The 25,472-nt window shown below is 40.1% G+C and overlaps 1 protein-coding gene across 1 annotated transcript; it reads left to right on the top strand.

Annotated features, from left to right (window-relative positions):
• Window positions 1–2,360: 2,360 nt before the first annotated feature.
• Window positions 2,361–14,425, top strand: LOC134611401 (uncharacterized). Its single transcript, XM_063455265.1, has 5 exons — window positions 2,361–2,455; window positions 5,370–5,471; window positions 7,059–7,118; window positions 7,475–7,540; window positions 14,119–14,425. The coding sequence occupies exons 1-5, from the start codon at window positions 2,432–2,434 to the stop codon at window positions 14,179–14,181; spliced, it is 315 nt and encodes a 104-aa protein (XP_063311335.1). The 5' UTR covers window positions 2,361–2,431; the 3' UTR covers window positions 14,182–14,425.
• Window positions 14,426–25,472: the final 11,047 nt, after the last annotated feature.

Genomic DNA, 25,472 nt, shown 5'->3' with positions numbered 1-25,472 from the left:
CGCCAAGAATGACAGTCGGAACATCTACTCCACACCTGAACAGGATCACTGGACACTCCACAACTGAAAGCGATCATGGAATCAAGGGTAACTCCCACCGGATCCACCTATCAACAAAGGGCTCAGCCCTATTTATAGAGACTCATTGGGGGGGATAATATTGTATGCATCTCTGTATTGATTGGTTTTACTTACCATATTATTTGTATTTTGGTCCCGAGGAAGTTCTTTTGCATAGGAACGAAACGCGTAGGACCTCTCTTTTGTTTTAATTTTATTTAATGAGGCTATTATATATAGCCTTTTTTATAATAAATTAGCATATTTATTTCACCCTACCTTATTGGAGTCTCATTCCATTTTTGGTCCGCTTGGAGTTCCAGTAGAGTGTGGAGGCATTCAGCCGCCCAAATTTATCGGGGCAGGCACCTTTTCTGGCGCATTATTCACTTTGATCCTGTGAGTGCATTATTATATCAGCGCATTATCATTTATTTTACTGTATTACACTATGTATCTTTTTCTGTTCCTGTTTTAGATTATGTACAGCCGTATCTCATTTTTCTCTGTGTCTATGTATATGAGATACCCTGGAGTGTCTACTTTTACAAATGGTAGGCCTTTGTGGGTTTTTTTCCAAGAGTCAAACTGCTCTAGTGGCCCAAATTGAAACATAGGCCCATCAAATCCGTCTCTCAGAATTCTACTGTAAATACCGAAATGGACAGGTCTCCTATATGGCGCTATAGCTTCACAAAATAGTGCCAAAGACATACAATAGGGGTATCGTTGTACTCAGCAAATGTAGCTGAACACAAAATTAGGTTTTGTACAGGAATAGCACACACTAACTTTACAAAATACACATGAGAAGTTGTTTGTTATAATTTTGTGTGTCAAAATAATTTTGTCCAATATTTAGCAGGGATTAGCGGTGAAATGGCTACGTTAAAAGTGTCAACATAATGTTATCTAAATAGCCTGTGATGCCTGCTTCATATAAATATATACTTTTGTGTGGCAATTTTGTTTTCTTTTATGGCTATTAAGCTTAGAAGACAAACATACCAAATTCTAAAATCGCTCCACATTAAAAGTTTATTTTACTCCTTGTGTTTTGTGAGCTGTAACTACCAAAAAAAACCTGAAAATCCCAGACACATTATATATTCTGTAAATCAGAACAACTAAATTAATTTATTTTTAATTACTTTCCTTAACCTGCACTAATTGTGCACACATTATTATTGCAAAAACTGAAGAAAAAAAACAATATCTTTACTTTTTGGGGCATTTTTTTATAATAAATAAGCATTTATATATGTATATGTTACATCAATTTAAAGCCCTTTTTGTCCTTTAAAAAACGGTATATAATATGTGTCAGTGCAATAAAATAGTAAAATGCAAATTGCAGTTGAACGCAAGCAGCAAAAAATTGGAAAATTTCTTGGGTCCTTAAGTGCAAGACAAGCTTTTGAAGCTGTGTCCTTAAGGGGTTAAGCTAAAGTTGTTCAGGTGACTATAGTGTCCCTTTAACCCTCAATTGCCACCATACATATAAGCCACAGTGCTTAGTGCCTGTGGCCTCTTGTTCCGATGATTGCTGAGCTGTGAATGAAGAATGGAGGCAGATAACCGGAAAGATCAAAACTGTTCAAAGGGAAATACTTTGTATTGGTAAAAATTTGCTCAGAAATATTCCAGGTGCTCCAACACCTCCTGTTTATTCAATAGTGCAAAAAAAAAAAACTTTTAGGGTCCAATCTTGGGAGAGCTATGTGACACCTCAGGCTTCCCCATCCTATCTCAGTCACACTCAGAGTACTATTCTTGTTCGCAGACCTAGAAGTTATCCCCTCAACTCTACATGAAGCTTAGTCTATTTGAGGGAGAGTAGTGTTGGCAAGGTTTCCCTAGGTTACCCTACATATCAGTAACCCAATTCTGTTTTAACCAATGCAAACTGAATATTAGCAGAAAACAATGTCGATCTTTCAAGCTTTTCCCTCCTGTGCTGCTGTTGCAATTATCCAACTCACATTTTGTTTTAGCCTCATAAGTACAAAATGCTGATTTAAGGTTGCCAGAAACAGAACCTGTACACGTTGAACAGGTTTTACCAATAGATTGCCTTCCTAAATCACAGACAAAAGGATGTAAATTGCAACAATGCTGCTAACAATAATGACAAAGCCCTGGCAGCATTATCTCTCCAGTCGCACACATCACACAGGACTCACATTCAGTGCAGTCCTACTTTTGGCGCCGGCGGGAGGGACACTGTGAGTAGGCAGCCCGATTATGTCATGTTATCGCCACCCACTCACATGCCCCTATATATTGCTGCACTGAGCCTATAGAGTTACTACTTGCTGTGCTCGGAGATACTTAGAGTTCTACGCTGAAGAGCGGCAGCTTAAACGACAAGATGGTGAAAGAAATCGATTCGATGGTAAGAGGATGTGTGTCACACCGGGTTCCAGCGAGTTCATTCCAGCGGTGTGTGTGTATTACAGGGTGTTGTTCGTTTCTGATAACAGGTTTACGGCTGTGTGCTCCTGGGCTGTCTTGTCTTAACATGAATGGAAGTTTGTGCTGTAAAATACCACTGCCCATTTCTATGTCCTAGAAAATGGATAATAACTTCATGTATCATACTTTGTCATTACCGGTGTTGCTGGGAATGTCTACTTCTGATGTCAAGCCTGTCGAGAGGTAGAGTGTAATGGGGAACGTTGTCTCCCAGTAGATGGAGTGACTAAACTATTCATTATTCAGCCGCATCCATACCTGATTAATGTAAAACGCCTGCTTTGGGGAATATGTGAATGTTGATTTCAAAGCAGCTGTGGCACATTCTGTAGTTTTACACACAATATTATCAGGGTTATTCATCCTAGTTAGAATTCAAAGTGAATTTCACATTAAAGGGTAAAATAGCCAAGCTGGAATATCTTCTTATAGCCTACTTTCAGTTTGGCTTTAAATGGGACATTCTCACTTTAGTGACTAACCCTGTGTATGTGATCACACAAGTGTAAATTGTTGGCTATAGGATATTCCTGCCTGAAAATTGAAATTCACGTTCGGTTCCTGACAATTCATACATTTAAAGCAGTTCTGTCACTTTCTAGGTTCTTTGCATATTTTTTCCAAGACCCCACATGGTGACTGCTTTGCTTGTCTTTCCTTCATGAGGTCCTCCTTAAAATCCTGTTTCCTCATCTGCTGGGAGTTGACATCAGCAGTCTTCTCCCCTTCGCTGTCATTAATGAGGTTTTGACAAAAAGTAGCTACTTTTGTCAAGCGTAGGAAAAAATACATACGTTGTAGTGACAGCTGCTTTAATTTTATAGCAAGCAGCTCTACACTGTAATATTTTGTCACATGGTGTAGATCTTTACAGTACATTCTGTTATCCCTCTTGATCCCATATTTATAGGGTGTGCCTTAATTTGCCTCTAGTAATGAGTCATTTAATCCATTTGAAAATTGGTGTTATTCAACATATTAAATTGTGGTATGCCCTTCAAGAAAAACTATTTATCTCTAGTGTGAGGTCTTTCACAATCCATTCTTTGTTCTAGGAACAATTCATGCAACATAACCACTACAGAACGCTGTAGTTGTTATGGTGCCAGGAGTACCATTGCACACTCCCACTGTAAGAAGTTAAACCATTTTAGAACGGTTTGAGCTCATACCTCAAGTCCACAGGGTTCCAATCCTGGCCTCCATTACATCTAACAGAGAGCTTGATGCTCCTGCTTAGGATCTTCTATTAGCTGTCCTGAGCTAAGCCTTGCAATGCAGAACTGGCTCATTGTCTAAGAGTGTCCACTGATAGCTCTGTCAATGAGCTAAGCCCTGCACTACCGGACAGCCTTCGTACAGACAGAGATTCTGTCTCTTTGTAGGAACAAGTGGTGGCAGGGAGCAGCAGACCCCAGGTAAGAACATTTGATGGGAGAGAATTGCTAGGGTAGTTCTGGCACGAGATCCACTACAGCGGGAAGAGAATCATGGGGGTAGGAAAATCATCTACTATATTTACTATATCTTCTCATATACATCAGAAAACGTATGTTCCAATCATAAAACCACACTTTCAATAAATAAATAACACTTTCAATAAACAGACCGCTTCAGTGATGCAAATCTTTCAACTTACAGGTTTCTTCTGACAAAATGCAACACAATTGGAGGCTTGGTAAACCTCATACAGAATAGATTTAAGTAGTGAGGGCACAAAAAAGTATGCAAAAAATGTGTTTTGTGCATACGTTATGTGTGTGTGTGTGTATATATATATATATATATATATATATCTATGTAATAGATCAAGTAGTGAGGGCACAAAAAAATATATATATTTGGGTTTTTTTGTGCCCCCCGCTACTAGATCTATTATTCTGTATGAGGTTTACCAAGCCTCCAACTGTGTTGCATATTGTTTGAAGAAACCAGTACTTTGAAAGATTTGCATCACTTAAGTTTTATGTTTATTGAAAGTGCCGACCACTTTCATTATCTTCTGGCAATTTGTGATTATGGGCGTTTGTTAGAGAGACATGGTGGTGGGGATGTGCTTGAGGCCTTTTATGTTCTTTTTGCTAAACAGGGCTTAGGAAGTTTTAAATTTCCTCACTTCAATCCACTGCAAAAATACAACCATGCTTCTGAAAGCAAATGCAAATATCAAGTGTATAATCACACATTCCTCAGAGCCGGTATAACATGGGTTTGGCAGATGAATACAGTACTTTTAAAGAGTCTTGCTCTAAATTCACAATTTAAAAATGTATAGGACACCACACCTTGTCTACTTCTAGGAGGATTTGGTAGTGCCACAAAAGTGAAACTTATAGCTAGCCGCTTCCTGTACAAGCTTATAGATGGTGCCAGGGCTTTCATATACTTGTAAAAGCTCATCTTATTGTTTTTATTTTGTATTCTTGCTTGCATGTTAACTGGATTAAAAGGGGGAGGGGGGAGTGATAAAACCACTCTTTCATGTATCAGCAGGTTTTCTTTTCTCAGTTGTAAAGATCTGCTGCCTGTTTGGACATGCGTTCATGTGGTAGGGTTTGAGATTTATTTGGAGGAGGGGCAGGGGTTTTCATAGTTTTATCAAGAAGAAAGGAAGACAAGTGTAACATAAAAGAGTGAATCAACATTTCATTGTCAGTTACGTGACAGTTCCACTTCTTTCCTTTTAGCTTTCAAGCTGCTTTCTAATTTTTTCCCGCTATGCTTGTCTATTTATGATCGACATATATTTTTACTTTTATATATTTTTTGCTGCTTATGGTACTTTGATTATACACATCCCTCCAAATGGTTTTGTTTGTTTTTCCTCCTTTTAGGCTGATTACCAAAAAGCAATTGCTGTAAAAGGCAAGCTTGTTGTTATTGACTTCACTGCTGTCTGGTGTGGACCATGCAAAATGATTGCACCTCTATTTGAAGTAAGTCTCAATACTCGCCTAGCAGGCATGCTTAAGTGGAAACTGCAGCTGCTTCAGATTACACACAGCATTTCACAGTTGCTAATGTGCAGGTATTGTAGACCAGGGTTTCCAAACCCATGGTACACGTACCCCAAGGGGTACAATCCAGTGCCCCTGGGGATACGTGGAAACAAATTGGTAATGGCAGTCCCAACCACTGCAAAGGTGAAGGTACATTGGTTGGCCCTTGCACTTAGGGCCACCTGTTTTTTGTTTTTGTGTATCTGTGTGTTTGCATCTGTCTGTATTTGCAAGTTTGGAACTGTGTGTGTGTGTGTATCATGTGCCTGTATTTGCAAGTATGGAACAGTGTGTTCATCTGTTTTGTCTCAGAATGTGTGTGTTTCTGTGTGTGTCAGTGTTTTGCGTGTATGTGTCGGTGTGTTTCTGTATGTGTGTCATTGGTTGTATCTGCATGTGTATTAGTGTGTGTCACTGTTTGGATCTGTGTGTGTTTGCATGCGTGTGTGCATTTATGGAAATATGTGTGTATGTGTCTGTACGTCTGTATGTGTGTCACTGTTTGTATCTATCTGCGTGTGTCTGGGCAACTGTATGCATGTATGTGTGTTTGCATCTGTATGTGTGTCAGTGTTTGTGTGTGTATCTGTCTGTGTTCGTGTTTGTATCTGTGTGTCTGTATATATCTACAGGTGTCATTATGTGTGTATCAGTGTCTGTGCATGTGTGTATCTGTGTGAGTGTCATTGTTTGTATCTGTGTGTCCTTACAACTGTGTGTGTCTGCATGTGTTTGTATCTGCATGTGTGTCATTGTTTGCATCTGTGTGTGTATTCCATGTATGGTAGTGTTTGTATGTGTGGCAGTGTCTGTATCTGTATTTGTGTCTGTACAACTGTATGTGTGGCAATGTTTGAATCTGTGCATCTGCATGTATGTGTGTGAGTGTGTCCTTGCTTAGATGTGTGTGTCTGCAACTGTATGTGTGTCAGTGTTTGGATCTGAGTATCTGCATTTGTGTCCGTTTGTCTATCTGCACAATGACAACAGGGAGAGCCTGGGGCAGAGGAGAAGCAGGGAGAGCCTGGGGCTGAAGAACAGGAGTCTGGGGCTGAGAAAAGCATATATTGAAATAACAGCAACTATATTACTAACAAACATTTCGCCAATATGAGGGGTACAATTTATGGAAATGGGCTGCCAAGAGGTACTCAAGTGAAAAAAGGTTCTGGAACCACTGTTGAAGAAGATGTCAAGGGAAGATAACCTGGGTCTGATTTGAGTTGCTGATTTCAGGCAGTCAACAAGTCATAAATATGAGTGGCTTGATTCAGTCCAACTACATTTGGTATCACGAGGGGGCAATCATTCCTACAGTCACAATCCACCATCTTAATGTTTTTGAATTCCTTCAAATAAAATCTGCCGCAATGGCACAGGTCACCCTGAGCCAACTTTGAGCTCTGATAGCTACATAGAACGGCAAAGATTTGTTTAGAAGAAAAAAACTATTCACACAGCTGTAACAGTCAAGGATCCATATATAGAAACTAATTTAATAGTTGTTTATTTATTGTCTTTCAGAAATTAAGCGTAGAGATCAGTAAAGTTGACTTTTATAAAGTAGATGTGGATGACGTGTCGGTGAGTAAGCTATATTGTCTTGTTCTCTGCATGTCCTTCATATACCTATTAATATAGAAAATGTTATGGTTGTTGGTAGTATGTATTAATTGTACCATATTTCTAATATTGTATTGTTGTGTTATAAAGCACATCTAACATGTAGGTATTGAGGTATAGAACACCGACTCAGTTTTATTGGGTCAACATTCAAACTGCTATATTATAACATTTTATTATACTATAATTCAAACTATTTTAATCAGTTTATATGTTTTTTTTATTGTTATGTGTTGTTTATATTGTATTGCTTACTCAGCATTTTATTTCTATATTTTTTTGTAATTTTTAATATATATATATATTTTTTTTTTTAGGATGTTGCGGAATTCTGCAAAGTCCGTGCTATGCCTACATTCATATTTTACAAAGATGGGAAAAAGGTACTATAAAATTTTAACAAAACTTTTTATTGTGGAGGGGGAGTTGTACCTTCTCCTCCCCAATTGTAAATAAAGAAACCTTTTTGAATTGTTTGATGAATTACTTGGGGTCTGCAAGGCACTGCTTTCCGCATCTACTACTAATGCTGAGAGCTAAAAGTTTTTTTAAACGGATGCTAAAACAGACCATTTTTTTTACACCATGAACATAGCTCTGTATAAACTGATAAAAGCTGTGATGCGTCTATCAGTTTAAAGAGCAGTTCTATTATTTCTGTATAATGATTTGAACTGTTCCTTGGGGATAAATTAATTCTCCCTTTAACCCTGGATGGACATAGAATTCTGGGTAAAGAAATATCCCCATAGACTATAAGACACTTCTGCTTTGAGTCCATACAGGTGTGGGAGGGATCTGTGTGCAGCTTCAGCAGAGTAACGTGTATGATATACATCACTAGCATCCTGCTCAGGGCCAGCCTTTAGGATGTGCGAGCTGCGGAGTTGCACAGGGCACCATGACAACAGGGGCACCTGGCGGCCAACACAGCTCGCAATTAGAGACTGGCATATTAAATGAAAACACTTCCCTGGTGGACCAATTGTGCACTCCAGCAGGGAGCTATGGTCGACCATAATAACCTCGTGACTCCAGCACTCAGTGAGTCATAGCATGGGACTTTGTGTGTCTTTTAATTCATGTGACGTGGTATGTGTTGTGTGTTTGTTTTTGTTTTTTTATGAATGTATGTAACTTTAAAAGTGTATATCTGAGACTATTTTGGTGTGTCCATGTACCTGATGTCTGATGGTGTGTATTGGTTCATGTCTGACAAGGTTATTCACCAAAAACAATTGTCAGAATATTAAAAGAGAATTCCAAAGTCGGCTAGGAAATCCACTTTGAATTCCCAACAAGTTTGACTTTAGTAAAGTCCCTGTTATGTGTGTTGGTGTATGTGACCGCATGTCTGTATGTATGAGATTTGATCTGTGCATTTCTATGTGTATTAATGTATAAGGGATGTATAGTACTGTATATAGGGGTGCATACATCAATATACATATACAGCAAACTGAAATAAGGAAAAATATTTTATATAGAAGCTTTGTAATAAAAATATGCAGTAAATAGAGATTACCTTTACACTGTTTAAGGGGGCATCACAAAGTCCAGAGCTACCTCTATGCAGAGGTAATGCTTGCTTCTCCACCACTAGACACCAAGGATCCTTGCCGTCTCTGCTCCTCCAAGTGCTCATGACAGTAAGAACTGTGTGTGTGTGTGTGATTCTTGTTACGTATACAGTACTGTTTTAGTATGTGACTGATATGGTGTGCATATGACTGTCTGGATATGCATGTGTCTGTGTATGTAATTATCTCATTGTGTGTGTCTGTGTTCAGTATGTAGTGCACAAAACAAAAAAGTCCAGGAAATTGGCATTCTAAATCTTAACCGCTTTTTTCATAACACACATTGCCAATGTTTCAGTCATGAACTATGACTTTTATCAAGCTTTTGATAGAATATAACACACATAGGCAATGTTCCATGAAAAAGGCTGTCAAGATTTAGAACACAGAGTGCCTGGAATTCCTTGTTTTGTGAACGATGTATATCTGGAGATTTGGAGCACCCCATTCTTTTTGCTTTATATGTCATTCAAAACAAACAGATCTCTGTGATTGAAGTGCAGTCCCCTTTATTAAATATTGATGTGTACAGTATGTGACAGTGTTATGTGTCTATGTATGTAACTGTGTGTGTGCGCCTTTGCATGTGACTGGTTACGTCCATATACTTATGTGATTCTATGTCTAGCTATCTATGCATGTGACTGTGTAGAGCAAAAAAGGGGGTTATGACATGCAAGATGTAAATGGGATTATACACACAAGAAGTAACAATAGGTTAAGAGACAAGACGGTAAAAATAAATAAGTGACACACAAGGTAGGAAGAGGGAATTAAGAGAGGCGCACAAGGGGATGAGGAGATGTTAAGCACAACTTAAACGTTTATTCTTTTATCAGTTAGCATGGTAAGCAATAACTTGTGCCAAAACAGCTCAGATGGAAAATCATCCCCAGATGAGCTATATTGGCCTAGATCACGCATGGGAAACTCAAAGGCTAACACGGGCTAAATAAACAAGGTTTCAGTTTATGTGGGCCGCAAAAAAACAAACTTCAGTTTTCATACAAATGTAGGTTTATTTAGAAAAGTAAAGTATAAAAAAAGTTGCCTAACTGGACGGCATCGCGCTTGTAGGGCTATTGTGCATGTGTGACAAAAAGCTGCGCGACCAATCAGCATCTCGATGGGGAGCTTTCAGCGCCTCCATGCAGACCCAATCTAATACAATGCCCCCTCCTCCTATTCTAATACACTGCCCACAAATCAAATACATTTCACCAAATCCAATCTAATGCACAGCCCCACTCCCTCCCCCAATTTAATACACTGGCCCCCTCCCTCGAATTAATACACTGCTCTCCCTCCCTCAATTTAATACACTGGCCCACTCCCTCCCTCAATTTAATACACTGGCCCCCACCCTTTCCAAATCATACAGTGTCCCATCTCTCCCTCAAATTAATACACTGCTCTCCCTCCCCAATTTAATACACTGGCCCCTACTGCCCCAACTCCCTAATTTAACACACTACACAGGCCCCTCTTCTCCTACCTTAAGATGAGCCGTCCATCTTCCAGTTCCAGTTTTGATCTTCTCTGCAAGCAGGCCAGATGCTCTCTTGTGGCTGTGAGAGGGAAGGCAAGAATCAGACAGGAAATCTCTTTCCTGTCTTGCGGCTGTTCACAGCCACAGCGCAAAGCATCTCCAGGGCAGGCGGACTGCAAATATAATCATTGCGGGCCGCATGTTTGACATGCTTGGCCTAGATATTGCACTTCCCTTAACCTGTAACAGGGCCAGGGCAAGAGTGTTGCCAAGGAGCGCACTGTACACAAGGTGCCTAAGGCCTGCCTTGATCCTGCTACTCTGCTCTGGTTAGTATAGTGTATATATGCTATTCACCAGGGCTTCCCAAACTTTTATGGGCCAAGACCCACTTTTGAAAACTGTAATTTTGAGACCCACTTGCTTTTAATGCGTATTTTAAAAATGCACACCATGGCAATCCGCTTTAGAGGCATATAATTGGCACACCATGGCAATTGGCTTTACAGGCAGACAATTGGAACATCATGGTAACTTTAGGTGCATAAACTTGGCACACCATGGCAATCAGTTTTAAAAGCATACAACTGGCACACCACAGCAAACAGTCCTAGATGCATAAAGTTGGCACATCATGGCAGCTTTAGAGGCATACAATTGGCACACTATGGCAATCAGTTTTAGATGCATAAAATTGGCATATCATGGCAGTTTTTGAGGCATAATACTAGGATATCAGGGCAGTTTTTGAGGCAGAAACTTGGCATATCATGGCAATCAGTTTAAGAGGCATACAACTGCTTTCTCACAGACTCAGCTTTAGAAGTGCTGTGTCCCGCTCTTTCAGCCAGTCACCTCACATTGATTATCCCAGTGGTGGAACCAATATAGAGAGGGCCCCCTGGTGCAAGTATGTTTTCTAGGCCCCCCTCTAGTGCAAGTGTAGCCAAAAGGTAGATCCCCATCTGTCGGAGAACTTCATCAATGCTATGCCAGCTGGGGGTCTACCATTTGCCCTTCGTTGCAGGGTTATATTTGAGCAGTGTTTGAATGTAAGCATGTTTTTGTTTTAAGTATGGGTGTATTTGTATGTACTGTTGCCATTGGAATGTAATGGTGTACTTGTGTGTAATGTTTGCGTCTGAATGCAGGGGTGTTTGTATGTAGTGTTGGTCTTTAAATGGTGTGCTTTTTGTGTATAATGTTGGTGTTTGAATAAAAGGGGTGTTAGTATGAAATATTTGCATTTGATTGCTGTGTGTGTATATTGTGTATATAAAATATACATATACACAGTGTGTGTTTGAATGTAAGCATGTTTTGTATGGAGTATGTGAATGTTGGTGTGCATTTGTGTGCAGTGTATACACTTACACACACCCTAGTTTCCCCACACACAGATACAGATGGACACACAAATACACGCACACTGACACAAAATGATACACACACACACAGGGACAGGAGGTGAGGGTGATAGTGTGGGGGCACAGTTTGAGAAACGGTTGCAGTCTGGGGGCAGGGTGAGAAAAGGTTACAGTGGGGAGAGCAGAGGGAGAAAGGGCTACAGTGGGAAGGGGCAGGGTGAGAAGGGGTTACAGTGTGGGGGCAGGGTGAAAGGGCTTCAGTGGGGGCTGCAGGGTGAAAAAGGGCTTCCGTGGGGGCTGCAGGCTGAGACAGGGTTACAGTGTGGGGAGGGGGCAGGGTGAGAAAGGGTTACAGTGTGGGAACAGGGCAGAGTGACAAGGGGTTACAGTGTGGGGAGGGTGGCAGTGAGAGAAGGGGTTACAGTGTGGGGATGGGGGGGGGGAGGGGGCATGGAGGGAGGACTGTTTCTTACCTTTATTTTTAATATAATAAATTCCTTGGTTGTCCAATGTCTCCCTGGTTGTCCAGTGGGTTTGCATTTTTTTTTTTTTTAACAAAAACTGCACTTTCACTGACCATATCATTGTTGTGATAAGTTGTACTGTTTTGAAACACTCATTTGTGTTCAGCGAAGTCTCCCGAGTATACCAGTACCCCCACCACCAAAGTTACAGGGTCAAATATGAGGCTTGCCCATTTCTTTTTTTTTCATTGATATTTGTCAGTGGGGGCTGCAGGGTGAGAAAGGGTTACAGTGTGGGAACAGGGCAGAGTGAGAAGGGGTTACAGTGTGGGGAGGGTGGCAGTGAGAGAAGGGGTTACAGTGTGGGGAGGGTGGCAACGTGAGAAGGGTTACAGTGTAGGGGGGTAGGGGGGGGCATGGAGGGAGGACTGTTTCTTACCTTTATTTTTAATATAATAAATTCCTTGGTCGTCCAATGTCTCCCTGGTTGTCCAGTGGGTTTGAATTTTTTTTAAACAAAAACTGCACTTTCACTGACCATATCATTGTTGTGATAAGTTGTACTGTTTTGAAACACTCATATTTGTGTTCAGCGAAGTCTCCCGAGTATACCAGTACCCCCCCCCCCCCCCAAAGTTACAGGGTCAAATATAAGGCTTGCCCATTTCTTTTTTTTTTCATTGATATTTGTCAAATTGGTTATGTTGCCTTTGAGACCGTATGGTAGCGCAGGAATAAGAATTACTCCATGATGGCATACCATTTGCAAAGAAGACAACCTAAGGTATTGCAAATGGGGTATGTCCAGTTTTTTCTAGTAGCCACTTAGTCACAAATACTGGCCAAAGTTAGCGTTCATATTCGCTTTTTGCATTTTTCACACACAAACAAATATAAATGCTAACTTTGGCCAGTGTTTGTGACTAAGTGGCTACTAAAATAAAAGAGTGGCCATGCCGTGGGATGTCTACTTTAAAAAAAATATATAGTTTCATGGGGATAAATTACATTGGCCACCTTCAAAAATTTCCCAAATAGGACATGGGTGCATGATGACCAGCTGGGAAAATTCCACATTGGAAAACTGGAATGCGCACCCTCCAAATAAGGTCTTCTAGCCCCCAGAGAACCTGACACACCTATACATGGGTGGTATCACTGTACTCAGGTGATGTTGCTGAACACATATTGAAGTGTTCTTTGGCAGTAACCCTTAAAGTTCCCAGTGCATGTATTCTTAAATTGCTGTGTGTCAAAAAAAATCACCAATTATTTTATTTTTTTAAATTTGGCATAGATAGGTGGTAAAATGGTTGCATAAAAAACGCACGAAAAGAGTCAAAATATCCCAGGTTTAATACCTTAGATTGTCTTCTTTTAAAAAATATCTACATGTGAAGGGTTATTCAGGGATTCCTGACAGATATCAGTGTAACAATGTAACTTGTGTTAATTAAAAAAAAAAAAAAAAAAAAAAACATACCACACACAGTTTGGAAATAGCAAAGGGCTACTTGTACTTATTGCCTTATAACTTGCACAAAAAAAAAAACCGCTAACATTGTGTTTTTCTAAAATCAGGACAACATTTAGAAACTATGTAGCACAGGTGTTTTTTGGCGGTTGTAGATGCACAACAGATTTTGGGGGTCAAAGTTCAAAAAAGTGTTTTTTTTTCATCATATTTTATAATTTGTTTTTATATTAAATTATATGATATGATGAAAATAATGGTATCTTTAGAAAGACCATTTAATGGGAAGGAAAAACAGTATATAATATGTGTGGGTACAGTATATGAGTAAGAGGAAAATTACAGCTAAGCAGATACACCGCAGAAATGTAAAAACAGCCCTGGTCCATAACGGTATGAAAATTGAAAAACTGTCTGGTCACTAAGGGGTTAAATAAGAGGAATATCAATGTTATCCTCCCACAAGTCTCATTTGTTTGGTTTATGGGAAGATTTATTTTAAAAGAATAAAATATTTTGCATTGTTTTTCATACCACAGGGTTCCTAAAATGTTGGCAGATTATAATCTTTTCTAATATTTTGACAGATTGATGAAGTATGTGGTGCTGACATAGACGAACTGAAGAAGAAGATCTCTGCGCATGTATAAAGAATACTAACCCTTTCTAATTGACAACTAATGGTCAAAGGCTGCCAGAAAACCATGTTTGTTTGTTTTTTAATATAAACACTCAGGAATACTGACATTTTAATTTAAATACCAATAGTCTCATGTTTACTTTTGGAATATAACTCCAAAATGCTAGAAGTGAAATGGGTCCACAACACGTCTACTTTATGAATTATATTAGGTCTGTACCTCTGAGCTACAGTAGCATTTAACGTGTATTTCTGGAAATACAATTTTTCTTTTTTAATTTAAATTTGTCAAAATGGAAATAAAAAATCAGATATGATCTTTCATTTTTTGTGTTGTGAATTTATTAAAACTTTTTTTTTATCCAAATGATAAAGTACTGCATTACAATGCATTATTTTTTTCCTTTGGTTTTTACTGTATTATTGGGCCTGATGTATACTATGGCCGTTGCTGCCGCCCAAGAGTAGTGGGAGTTTGAGCGCATAACTTGTTTTTGTATATCTGCATTATAATGATGCCAGAATCGAGAAGTGATAATGTAGAACAGGAGTTCCCAACCCATGGTACACGTACCCCCAGTGGTGCAATTCCGAGCCCCAGAGAGTACACAAAAATAAACCCATAACGGCGACGGTGCAGTTGCACCGCACAGGTTGGGAATCTGGCTGAAGGTCCCTCAAGTGGCCCATGCACTTAGGGCCACCCAATGGACATATGCCATGAGTGGCCCGGTCATGCGCTCTAGTGCAACACTGGCCCAGTCTTCTGTCCTAGGAGGAAGATAGAGCTGCATGGTGCTAGCCTGCCTGATCTGCAAACACTAATCATAATCCCACCACTGCCATCATAACACCGCCCCATTGTCGACATAACTCCGCTATGTATGTAGTGTTTGTATCTGAGTGTATGCCATTGGTTGTATCAGTGCGTGTGTGTCTGTCGATCTGGATCTGTGTGTATAAATGTGTCGGTTTGTCTTTTGTTCAGGAGAAACAGCACTTTCATTTCATATCAAATCTTCATATATGGAACTCAATTTTATATGTATAAAGATAAAAAAAAAAGGTTTGAAAAATTAAGAAATGTTATTTTTCAAGTTCTGCATGGCAATTTAACTGTTAATGTCAGAATACTGTTCGGTTTTACTGCAATAAAATAACCTATTTGTATTCAGAAATGTCTCACGAGTAAAACAGCAACCTGTCACGTCTAAACATTTGTTATGAAGGAACACAACTGCAGATTTCTTATAGTTTGAATATTTATTGTAAAAGGTATTGACTTTAATTCCAATTTACAGGTACTGTAGCTTTAAGTAATAAACGATAACTGAAGTCCACAATTATAGGCACTGTAGCTTTAAGTAGTAAACGATAACTGAAGTCCACAATTATATGCACTGTAGCTTTAAGTAGTAAACGATAACTGAAGTCCACAATTATATGCACTGTAGCTTTAAGTAGTAAACGATGACTGAAGCAGAAAGAGTCCTTTAGTAGTATTAATTAATTAGGTGATAAGAAGTTACAATAGCTGTTCCATAGACTTAAACTTAAGTAAGACAGATGCAGCTAACTGAGACAAAGTATGAGTTGAAGTTAGCTGTAACGAGGTTGTTTTAACGAAGGACTTTGGAGACAGGAAATAACAGCTTTGAGATGCAACGCTTATCACAGAGGTTTTACTTGGCTTCCGGCACATAGAACACTGGTTCCCGAGATCTCCTCAGAGGCAGTTTATCCTGAATGGTGAGAGTTCAGCTTTAGTCGTGGATGAGGAAAGGTGAAGGGAACTTTAAGTCTTCCAGTCCGGTCCGGTAACAGAGGGCTTTCACAACGATGTTGCAGCCGGTTCGTGAGTACGGAACGTAGTTCAATAATCCAGCGTCGATCAGCTGGTGCGGTCAGATTAAATAGGGAGACCGTGTCATAAAGAGGTGTGGCTAAGCTCCGTGGAACCAGGAAGTAAGAGGATATCATAATTAAGGCATGACAGTATCCCCTCCTTAATGAGCAACCTCTGGGTGCTATTGACTTGGCTTAGAAGGGTAACGTTTGTGAAATTTGGAAATTAATTTGTCAGCATGAACGACAGAGGAGTTTTCCCATGTATCTTCATCAATTCCATATCCTTTCCATCTGATGAGGTATTGTAAGGAGCCACGATGGATCCTTGAATCCAGTATACTTTGAATTTCGTATTCTTCTTCACCCTGGACCAATATGGGATCGGGAGAAGTAGTGACATTTCTTTGGAAAGGGTCAGGATGATGAGGCTTCAACAAGGACACATGAAAAACAGGATGTAGCTTTAAAGTTGGTGGAAGTTTCAATTTAACAACATTACGGTTGATAACCGATATTATTGGAAAAGGACCAAGAAAAAGAGAACTTAACTTCTTTGATGGACGATTTGTAGAGATGTTCTTTGAAGATAGCCAGACAAGATCACCGATTTTATAAGAAGGTGAAGGTTGTCTTTTTGTATCAAAAAACTTCTTTTGATTGGAGGAGGCCGATTCCAGATTTTCATGTAATTTCTTGAATAAAGAGGACATATGATTGGATCTTTGGCATTCAGAACAAGATTTGACATAAGATTCAATAGTTTGGTCTTGACGAGGCCACCAATAGTATCTTTTTGACAATTCAAGGGTCTTTTTTATACCTGGATGACCTGCCAGAGGAGAATCATGAATAAATTTGAGTACTTTAATTCTGAAAGAGGGAGGTACGTAAATCCGGTCTTTGAAGTAGTAGAGACCGTTTTTCTTGGATAATTTAATTGATTTAGGAAGTTCGAGAGCATCTTCACTGAGATCTTTACTGTCATCAATAAGAGAAGATAAGATTCCAATGACTTTAGGCGAAGGAGGTTCAATTTTAGTGTCTTTATGGATCCTGGAAAGGGCATCAGCCTTTTTGTTTCTAGACCCAGGTCTAAAGACGATTTGGAAGTTGAACCGGGAAAAAAGGAGATTCCATCTTACTTGTCGAGCAGACAGTGTTTTATTGGAGTGAAGATATTCGAGATTTTTATGGTCAGTATATATGATTAAAGAGTTCTGAGCACCTTCAAGAAGGTGTCTCCAGGTTTCTAAAGCCACTTTGATACTTAATAATTCTTTTTCTCCTGTAGGATAATTCTTTTCGGCAGGAGATAATGATCGTGAGAAGAAGGCGACAGGATGAAGAGGTTCTTGAGGAGTTTTGTGTTGAGAAAGGACAGCTCCAATTGCAATTTCCGAAGCATCCGTTTCAAGGACATAAAGATATGAAGGATTTGGAAGTTGAAGAACAGGAGCTGTTGTAAACTTTCTCTTTAATTCTTTGAAGGCAGTTTGAGCCTTCTCGTTCCAATTGAAGGGATGTTTTTTACTGTTAAGTTGATTGAGTGGGTGAGCTATCTCAGAGTAGTTTTTAATAAATTTTCTGTAGAAATTGGCGAACCCTAGAAATCGCTGTAATTCTTTTACTGTAGAGGGAACAGGCCAGTTGATAACACAATCGACTTTTGAATTATCCATAGGGGCACCAGGTATGAGGTCTATAGGACAATCGTAGGAACGATGAGGTGGGAGCGTTTCAGCTTCTTTTTTACTGAATACGTCTGAAAAGTCTGAATAACAAGAAGGTATAGTTGGTTCTTTGGAGATTTGAAGAATAGGAATTTGCTGTAAACATGTCTCTTTACAATAATGTGAGTTAAAGGTGATAGAGAAAGGAGACCATGAAATTTGAGGGTTGTGGTTCCTTAACCAGTTGATCCCTATTATAACGGGATAGAGAGGTGATGGAATAACATCAAATACTAGAATTTCAGTATGAATATGATTGGTGGTTACCTTTAGAGGGATGGTTTCATGAAGAATCGGTCCCGAGGAGATAAAGGAGCCATCAATCACTTTAATAGGAACAGAAATGGTTTTTCTAACACAAGGAATTTTATTCTTTGTTACAAAGGTTGAATCGATGAATACTCCATGTGCACCAGAATCGATGAGAGCTTCAGTCACAATTCTCACCTTATCCCACTGTATTACAAGGGATACAGGTGTGAACGGAGTGGTCGGTGTTGAGGGGAGTGCACTGAAGATCGCAGAGGTATAGGCTTGTCTACCGGCCCTTGTCCGTTTTAATAAGGGACAATCAGAAACCAGATGATCTTGAGAGGCACAATACATGCATAGGTTTAATTGACGTCTTCGGTTCTTTTCTGCAGGAGTGAGAGGACTTCTTATTACCCCTATTTCCATAGGTTCACTTGGTAAGGAAGTCTTTTCTGGAGCTTTTGAGGGAGTAAAAGGTTTTCGGTCTTTAGAATGAAAAGGGGCTTTTTCTGCCTTTCTTTCTCTTAATCTTCTGTCAATGCTGATTGATAAGTGAATTAGAGCGTTCAAAGTAGTAGGGAGTTCTGTTCTAGATAGTTCATCTTTTACAGCTTCAGATAAACCAATTCGAAATTGGTTGCGCAATGTGATGTCGTTCCATTGCGTTTCTACAGCCCATCTTTTAAATTCAGCAATGTAATCTTCAACGGGTCTATTTCTTTGTTGCAGAGTTCTGATTGTTAAATCAGCTGTAGCTTGTTTGTTAGGATCTTCATAGAGAAGAGACATGGCTTCAAAAAATTCATCCAGTGAGTCTAAGATGGGGTCGTCGTTTTCCAGAAAGGAATGGGCCCATGACATAGGTTCACCTCTTAGAAAGGAAATAACCGAACACACTTTAGTTCTTTCTGTAGGATAAGATCTAGGTTTCAAAGCAATTAATAGTTTGCAAGAGTTGAGGAACTCCCTGTATTTTGAACGATCTCCAGAGAACTTTTCAAGGTTACATACAGCAGGATCACTAGCCGAGTGCAGAATAGTATGAGGAGTATGAGTTTGTAGATCTCTGACATAAGTGAGAATTCTTTCGTTAGTAACTTGCAGGTCTTGCACACCTTGGGCTAGTGTATCAACTCTTTGATTCAGCGTAGTTATAGTAGAATCGAAATCTGCTGGATCCATTACAATGGCTGGATTATTCTGTCACGTCTAAACATTTGTTATGAAGGAACACAACTGCAGATTTCTTATAGTTTGAATATTTATTATAAAAAGTAAAAGGTATTGACTTTAATTCCAATTTACAGGTACTGTAGCTTTAAGTAATAAACGATAACTGAAGTCCACAATTATAGGCACTGTAGCTTTAAGTAGTAAACGATAACTGAAGTCCACAATTATAGGCACTGTAGCTTTAAGTAGTAAACGATAACTGAAGTCCACAATTATATGCACTGTAGCTTTAAGTAGTAAACGATAACTGAAGTCCACAATTATATGCACTGTAGCTTTAAGTAGTAAACGATGACTGAAGCAGAAAGAGTCCTTTAGTAGTATTAATTAATTAGGTGATAAGAAGTTACAATAGCTGTTCCATAGACTTAAACTGAAGTAAGACAGATGCAGCTAACTGAGACAAAGTATGAGTTGAAGTTAGCTGTAACGAGGTTGTTTTAACGAAGGACTTTGGAGACAGGAAATAACAGCTTTGAGATGCAACGCTTATCACAGAGGTTTTACTTAGCTTCCGGCACATAGAACACTGGTTCCCGAGATCTCCTCAGAGGCGGTTTATCCTGAATGGTGAGAGTTCAGCTTTAGTCGTGGATGAGGAAAGGTGAAGGGAACTTTAAGTCTTCCGGTCCGGTAACAGAGGGCTTTCACAACGATGTTGCAGCCGGTTCGTGAGTACGGAACGTAGTTCAATAATCCAGCGTCGATCAGCTGGTGCGGTCAGATTAAATAGGGAGACCGTGTCATAAAGAGGTGTGGCTAAGCTCCGTGGAACCAGGAAGTAAGAGGATATCATAATTAAGGCATGACACAACCCATGTACAGGTATTTGGAGTGTGTATATATCTCTCTCATTTATGCTTTCACACATTGAAATTTGTCAGATTAGTTTGCTGTGCCAAGGCTGCCTTTGAGACCGTATGGCAGCCAAGAAATGAAAATTACCCCATCATGGCATACTGTGGTAGAAGCTACAGGATGTTCAAGAAAAGTTCAGTACTCACATGGTTAAAACTACTGTGCAACTATCTTGGACCAGTGCGCATGTGTGAAATGTCAGGAATGCCCATTATTAGATAACGTGTAAGAGAAGTTTTAGTTTATTAATTGGATGTAATTTTTGTATTCTCTGTATACGTATGGAATATGTAATTTGTGGTGTATATTCTTTGTTCTCTTGTAAACCTACCTTTTGTTCTTCAACGACCTGTGTTTGGAGTGTCCTTGCATCATCTCTGACCCAAGAATTCCAGTCTTTTGTAGTAGCCACTTGGTCACAAACCCTAGCCAAAGTTAGTGTTCAAATTTATTTTTTGCATTTTTCACATAAAAACTGTACTTTCACTGATATTGTTGTCAGTATATATTTTACCGCCTGAAACACTACTCGTTCTGTTCAGTGATGTCTCACAAGCACCACCGTACCCCCCATGTATAGGTTTTATGGGGTTTTGGAAAGGTACAGGGTTATATATGGCTTGTCCATTTATGTTTTTACACATTGAAATGTGATGAAGTGATTTTCTGGGTTTATATCACCTTTGAGAAAGTATGGCAGCCTGGGTAATAATATCACCACCATTATGGAATACCATTTTCAAAATTAGGCAACCCAGAGTATTCCAAATGGTGCATTCTAAGATGTTTGGTCTAATCACTTTATCAGAAATAAAGGGCCCACATAGCGGTTATAGTTTTATTAGTGCTTTTTCACACATGAACTCACTTTTCACCGGACATTTCATTTTCCTGATATGAGTTATTGCAACAAAGCCCCTGTGTTTTTATTTAACATTGTCTCCTGAATATAACAGTACCCCCACGTACCATTATTTCAGATTTTTTTCGATTAGTCACAGGGCAAAATATATTAAATTCCCTTGCACTTGGGATGTTTGACATTTGTGAGAGCATGGCAGTCTGGGTAATAATATTTCCACCGTTCTGGCATACCATTTTCAAAAGTAGGCAACCCAGAGTATAACAAATGGCATAATGTGATGTTTGGTCTAGCCATTTCAACAGAAATGCAGGGCCCATGTAGGGATTTATACTTTTATTTTTGTCTTTTTACACACATGAACTGCATTTTCACAGGAAATGTCATAATTCTGATATTAGTTAGTGCACTAAAACCTCAGTATTTTGATTTAACACGGTCTTCTGAATATAACAGTACCCACATGTACCATTTTTCTAGGTTTTTATTATATCACAGGAATAGAACAGTACCCCCACATACACTTTGATCTGAATGCAGAGAGATATTTGATCTCACACAAAGACTTACTGTGTGAAAAGTTTGATAAGTTTTGTTTTTAATGTGATTTTATTAACCCTTTCAGTGCTAATCACAGCATTAACCCTTTAATTAGAGATTTTTGGGGGGAAGCCACATTTCAAGTACTACAAATGTAGTACTTTGAGTTGTTTGGTGTAGCCACTTTAGAATGGCTAGTGTAAACAGGGACAGGCCAAGGTCAGGGGAATCCAGAAGTCAGAGTAGTCAGTAAAACAAGCCAGTAAGTCAATACAGGCAGCTAACAAAGCGTAGTCAGGACAAACCAAGGTCAGAAATCCAGGGAAATCAAGTAAACAAACTGCCAAAGTCCCATACAGAGTTATTCAGAAGTTCAGCTCTGTATGGTAGACTTTGAAACAGTCTGTTATGCAGAGGGCGGGTAGAGATGGGCAGATTGGGCAATACTTTTCTTGTAAAAAAAAAAATAAAAAAATGTGGCACTTTCTTTGGGGAGCTTTTTTACGGGGGTGGGTAGGATTCGGGAAAGGAAGTGTTTGCTACAAAGTCTTTGGAGATCTCCAGATTCCAAAGTGGGACTCGGGGGGGGGGGGGGGAAGGGGGGGGGGAGGCTGGGTAAATAAAAGGGCAGGGCTTACCTATGACCTCTTTTTTATAGAGGACATAGGCATTGAAAATTGTAATCTGTCTCCCGTAGATTTCTAGTTTTTCGGTTTACCAGATAGGGCAGTATGCATTGGTCAGCCAAGTCTACTCCCCCCATAAACTTGCTGTAGTCTGATGCACTTCGGCTTTTCCAGATGCTCAGTGCTACCTCTCACAGACACTGGCACTGTACTTTCGTCATGCAATGTAGCCAGCATGAATACATCCTTCCTATCTGTGAAGTGAAGGGCAAGCAACACATCCTGGCAGAGAGCTGAAGAGGAACCTCTACTGCTTCTGCCTCTTGCCAGGGTTTGGGGAAAACCCCCGTGATTCTTCCGCACTGTGCTACAGGCTAGGGTTTCAAAGCAATATTTATATTTAAATAATTCTATACTGGTATAGTATTTGTCAACCCATAGCCTATATCCCTTATTTAACAAGGGAAAAATTAGATACCAAACAATCTTGCCATTTGTACCCACAGAATCAGGGCATCCTGGTGGATCAAGATGGCTATCCTTCCCCAGTAAATGCAAAACGCCCATGTGTAACCAGTACAGGATTCGCATAATTTATAAAATCTAACGCCATATTGGGACCGCTTAGATGGTATATATTTTTTAAAGAGCAGTCAACCTTTGAATTTCATTAGGGATTTGTCAATTGAAATATTTTTTTCGGGGACATAATTTGTCTGACAGGAGTTGGATAAAGGGCCTAATTTTATAGAGACTGTCAAACAGTGGGTCCTCTTTAGGGGGTAGACCAAGGCGAGATGATGATAGAGGAATGATGCTCCTACAGAAAGACATTTTGGATTTATGAGCTGGACACAGTGCCACCAAGGGGGCTTGACGAGAAACTATCATATTCCTCGTTTTTGTGAACGTGACATAATTGGACTACATATAACCTTGACTTGCAATGATTTGCATAATTAGTTATTTTTAACAGACAAATTCTGAAAGATTATTATTTTATGTACAAGGTGAATACAACGGGACATGTTTGCTACTTTTTATTTATTTATTATTTTATTATTTATATAGCGCCATCAGATTCCGTAGCGCTGTACAATGGGTGGACTAAGAGACATGTAATTGTAACCAGACAACTGGACGTACAAGAACAGAGAAATTGAATGCCCTATTTACATTCTACAGGGAGAGGGGTATAGTGACACAAAGGGTAAAAGTAGGGGTACAAAGTAGGTTGTTAGAAAAGTATTCACGGAGGGCCTAGCAGGTCATTTTTGACAGTTGCAGGAGGGTGGGGGATAAAAACCTGCTAGCAGTTTAATTGATATGCTTTCTTGAAGAAGTGAGTTTTCAATGATTTTTTTGAATGAGTGGAGACTGGGTGAAAGTCTTATGGAGAAGGGAAGGGAGTTCCACAGAAAAGTGTCAGCCCTGGAGAAATCTTGGAGGCGAGCATTTGAGGTGGGAGTACGGACAGAGGACATACGTAGGTCTTTGGCAGAGCGTAGGGGCCTCGACGGGACATACTTGTGTCTTAGGGAGGATAGGTAGGTTGGAGCAGCATTATGTAGGGACACCAGCATTTTAAATTGAGCCCTACATCTAACTGGAAGCCAATGCAGGGCTTGACGGAACGGGGAGTTTGGGAGGTGCGAGCGGACAGGAAAATGAGCCTTGCCGCCGCATTCATCATAAATTGCAGTGGTGCAATCTGGGAACATGTAACACCACTGAGAAGGGTATTGCAGTAGTCAAGACGAGAGAGAACAACAGCATGATACAGCACCTTAGCCGCATCTGGGGTTAAATAGGGGCAGATGCACACTATGTTTTTGAGATGGAAGCAACAGGATTTGGCGATTGATTGCACATGAGGGGTGAAGGAGAGGTTGGAGTTGGAAAGAACACCCAGGCAGCGAGCATGTGAGGTAGAGGTGATGGTAGCGTCGTTGACTTGGAGGCAGACAGACACGGGAGTAGTAACACTTGAGGGAGAAAAGACCAGGAGTTCTGCTTTGGACAGGTTGAGTTTAAGGAAGTGAGCAGCCATCCAGTTGGAATTTACAGAGAGGCAGTCAGAGACACGAGTCAAGATGGGCAGAGAGAGATCAGGAGAGTACAGGTAGATTTGCGTGTCATCTGCATAGAAATATTAATGGAAGCTAAAGGAGCTGATGAGTTTACCAAGGGAGGCAGTATAAATAGAGAACAGTAGGGGACCAAGGACAGAACCTCGAGGGACGCCGACAGATTGGTTGGGGGGGGAGAGGGAAGAGGCAGAGTCAAAGAAAGAAATACTGAAAGAACGCTGGGAAAGGTAGGAGGAGCACCCAGAGAGAGCAGTATCCCGTAGACCAGGGGCGGACTGACCACTCGGGCAGATCGGTCATGGACCGAGGGCCCGAGTGAGTCAGGGGCCCGGCTGCACCCATGATTCTGAAGTGGAGATCAGATAACTCCATAGTCAAAAGGAAGGTTACAGGGGTCCATGATTACTTAGGAGGGCCCCTGCAACACACCTCCTTGCAAATAAATCCCCCGTTAATTGTGAGACCTGGCAGCATACCTGCTCTCACTGCCAGGTCTCATCTCTATGCCTGCGATCAGTACAGAGTGCTCCGTGTGAGGATGGGAGGGGGCAGGAAGTTACATTATACCCCTGCTCTCCTCTCACACGGAGCTCTCACAGCATGGAACGCTAGTAAGAACTGGAGCCTGGCACAGCAGATCCCTCCCAGCCCCCAGGTGCTGCTTGAGAAAGCTGGGGGAAGGAAAAAAGCATCAAACTGGTGCAAGTAAGCAGGCTAGGGGAGAAAAGGGGAGAGGAATACGTGGGATGAAGGGCTTAGACAGGGCAGAGGCACAAAGGGTGTTTCAAATACACCTCCCATTCACACACAGGTTTCAAATACACCTCCCATTCACACATACACCTCTCTGCACACGTAAATATACACTGTGCAAAGATACGGCATTCACACACAAACAATCCATACAAATCTATCTTTACATTCTTACACAGACATTTCATACTAATACACACTGGCATTCATACACCAACACACAAGGCCTTCACAAATTACACCCATGTATTCACATTCAACATAAATACACCCTTACATTCACACATCAACATTCCATACAAATACACTCCTGCTTTTACAAACATCTGCTCTACTCACTCATGGAACAATGCATTTACCCATTTACGCTACATGGACATCTGCATTTTATACTCTCTGGCACTACACAAATTGTACTCAAGACACGCACACACACACACTTTGACACAGAATGATAATATGAAATTATGAAAGATATACACACAGGGTTATTCATTAAAGTAAGAATT

This window comes from Pelobates fuscus, chromosome 5, assembly GCF_036172605.1.
Source record: "Pelobates fuscus isolate aPelFus1 chromosome 5, aPelFus1.pri, whole genome shotgun sequence".
Lineage (NCBI taxonomy): Eukaryota > Metazoa > Chordata > Amphibia > Anura > Pelobatidae > Pelobates > Pelobates fuscus.
This window is presented reverse-complemented; position numbering and strand designations above follow the sequence as displayed.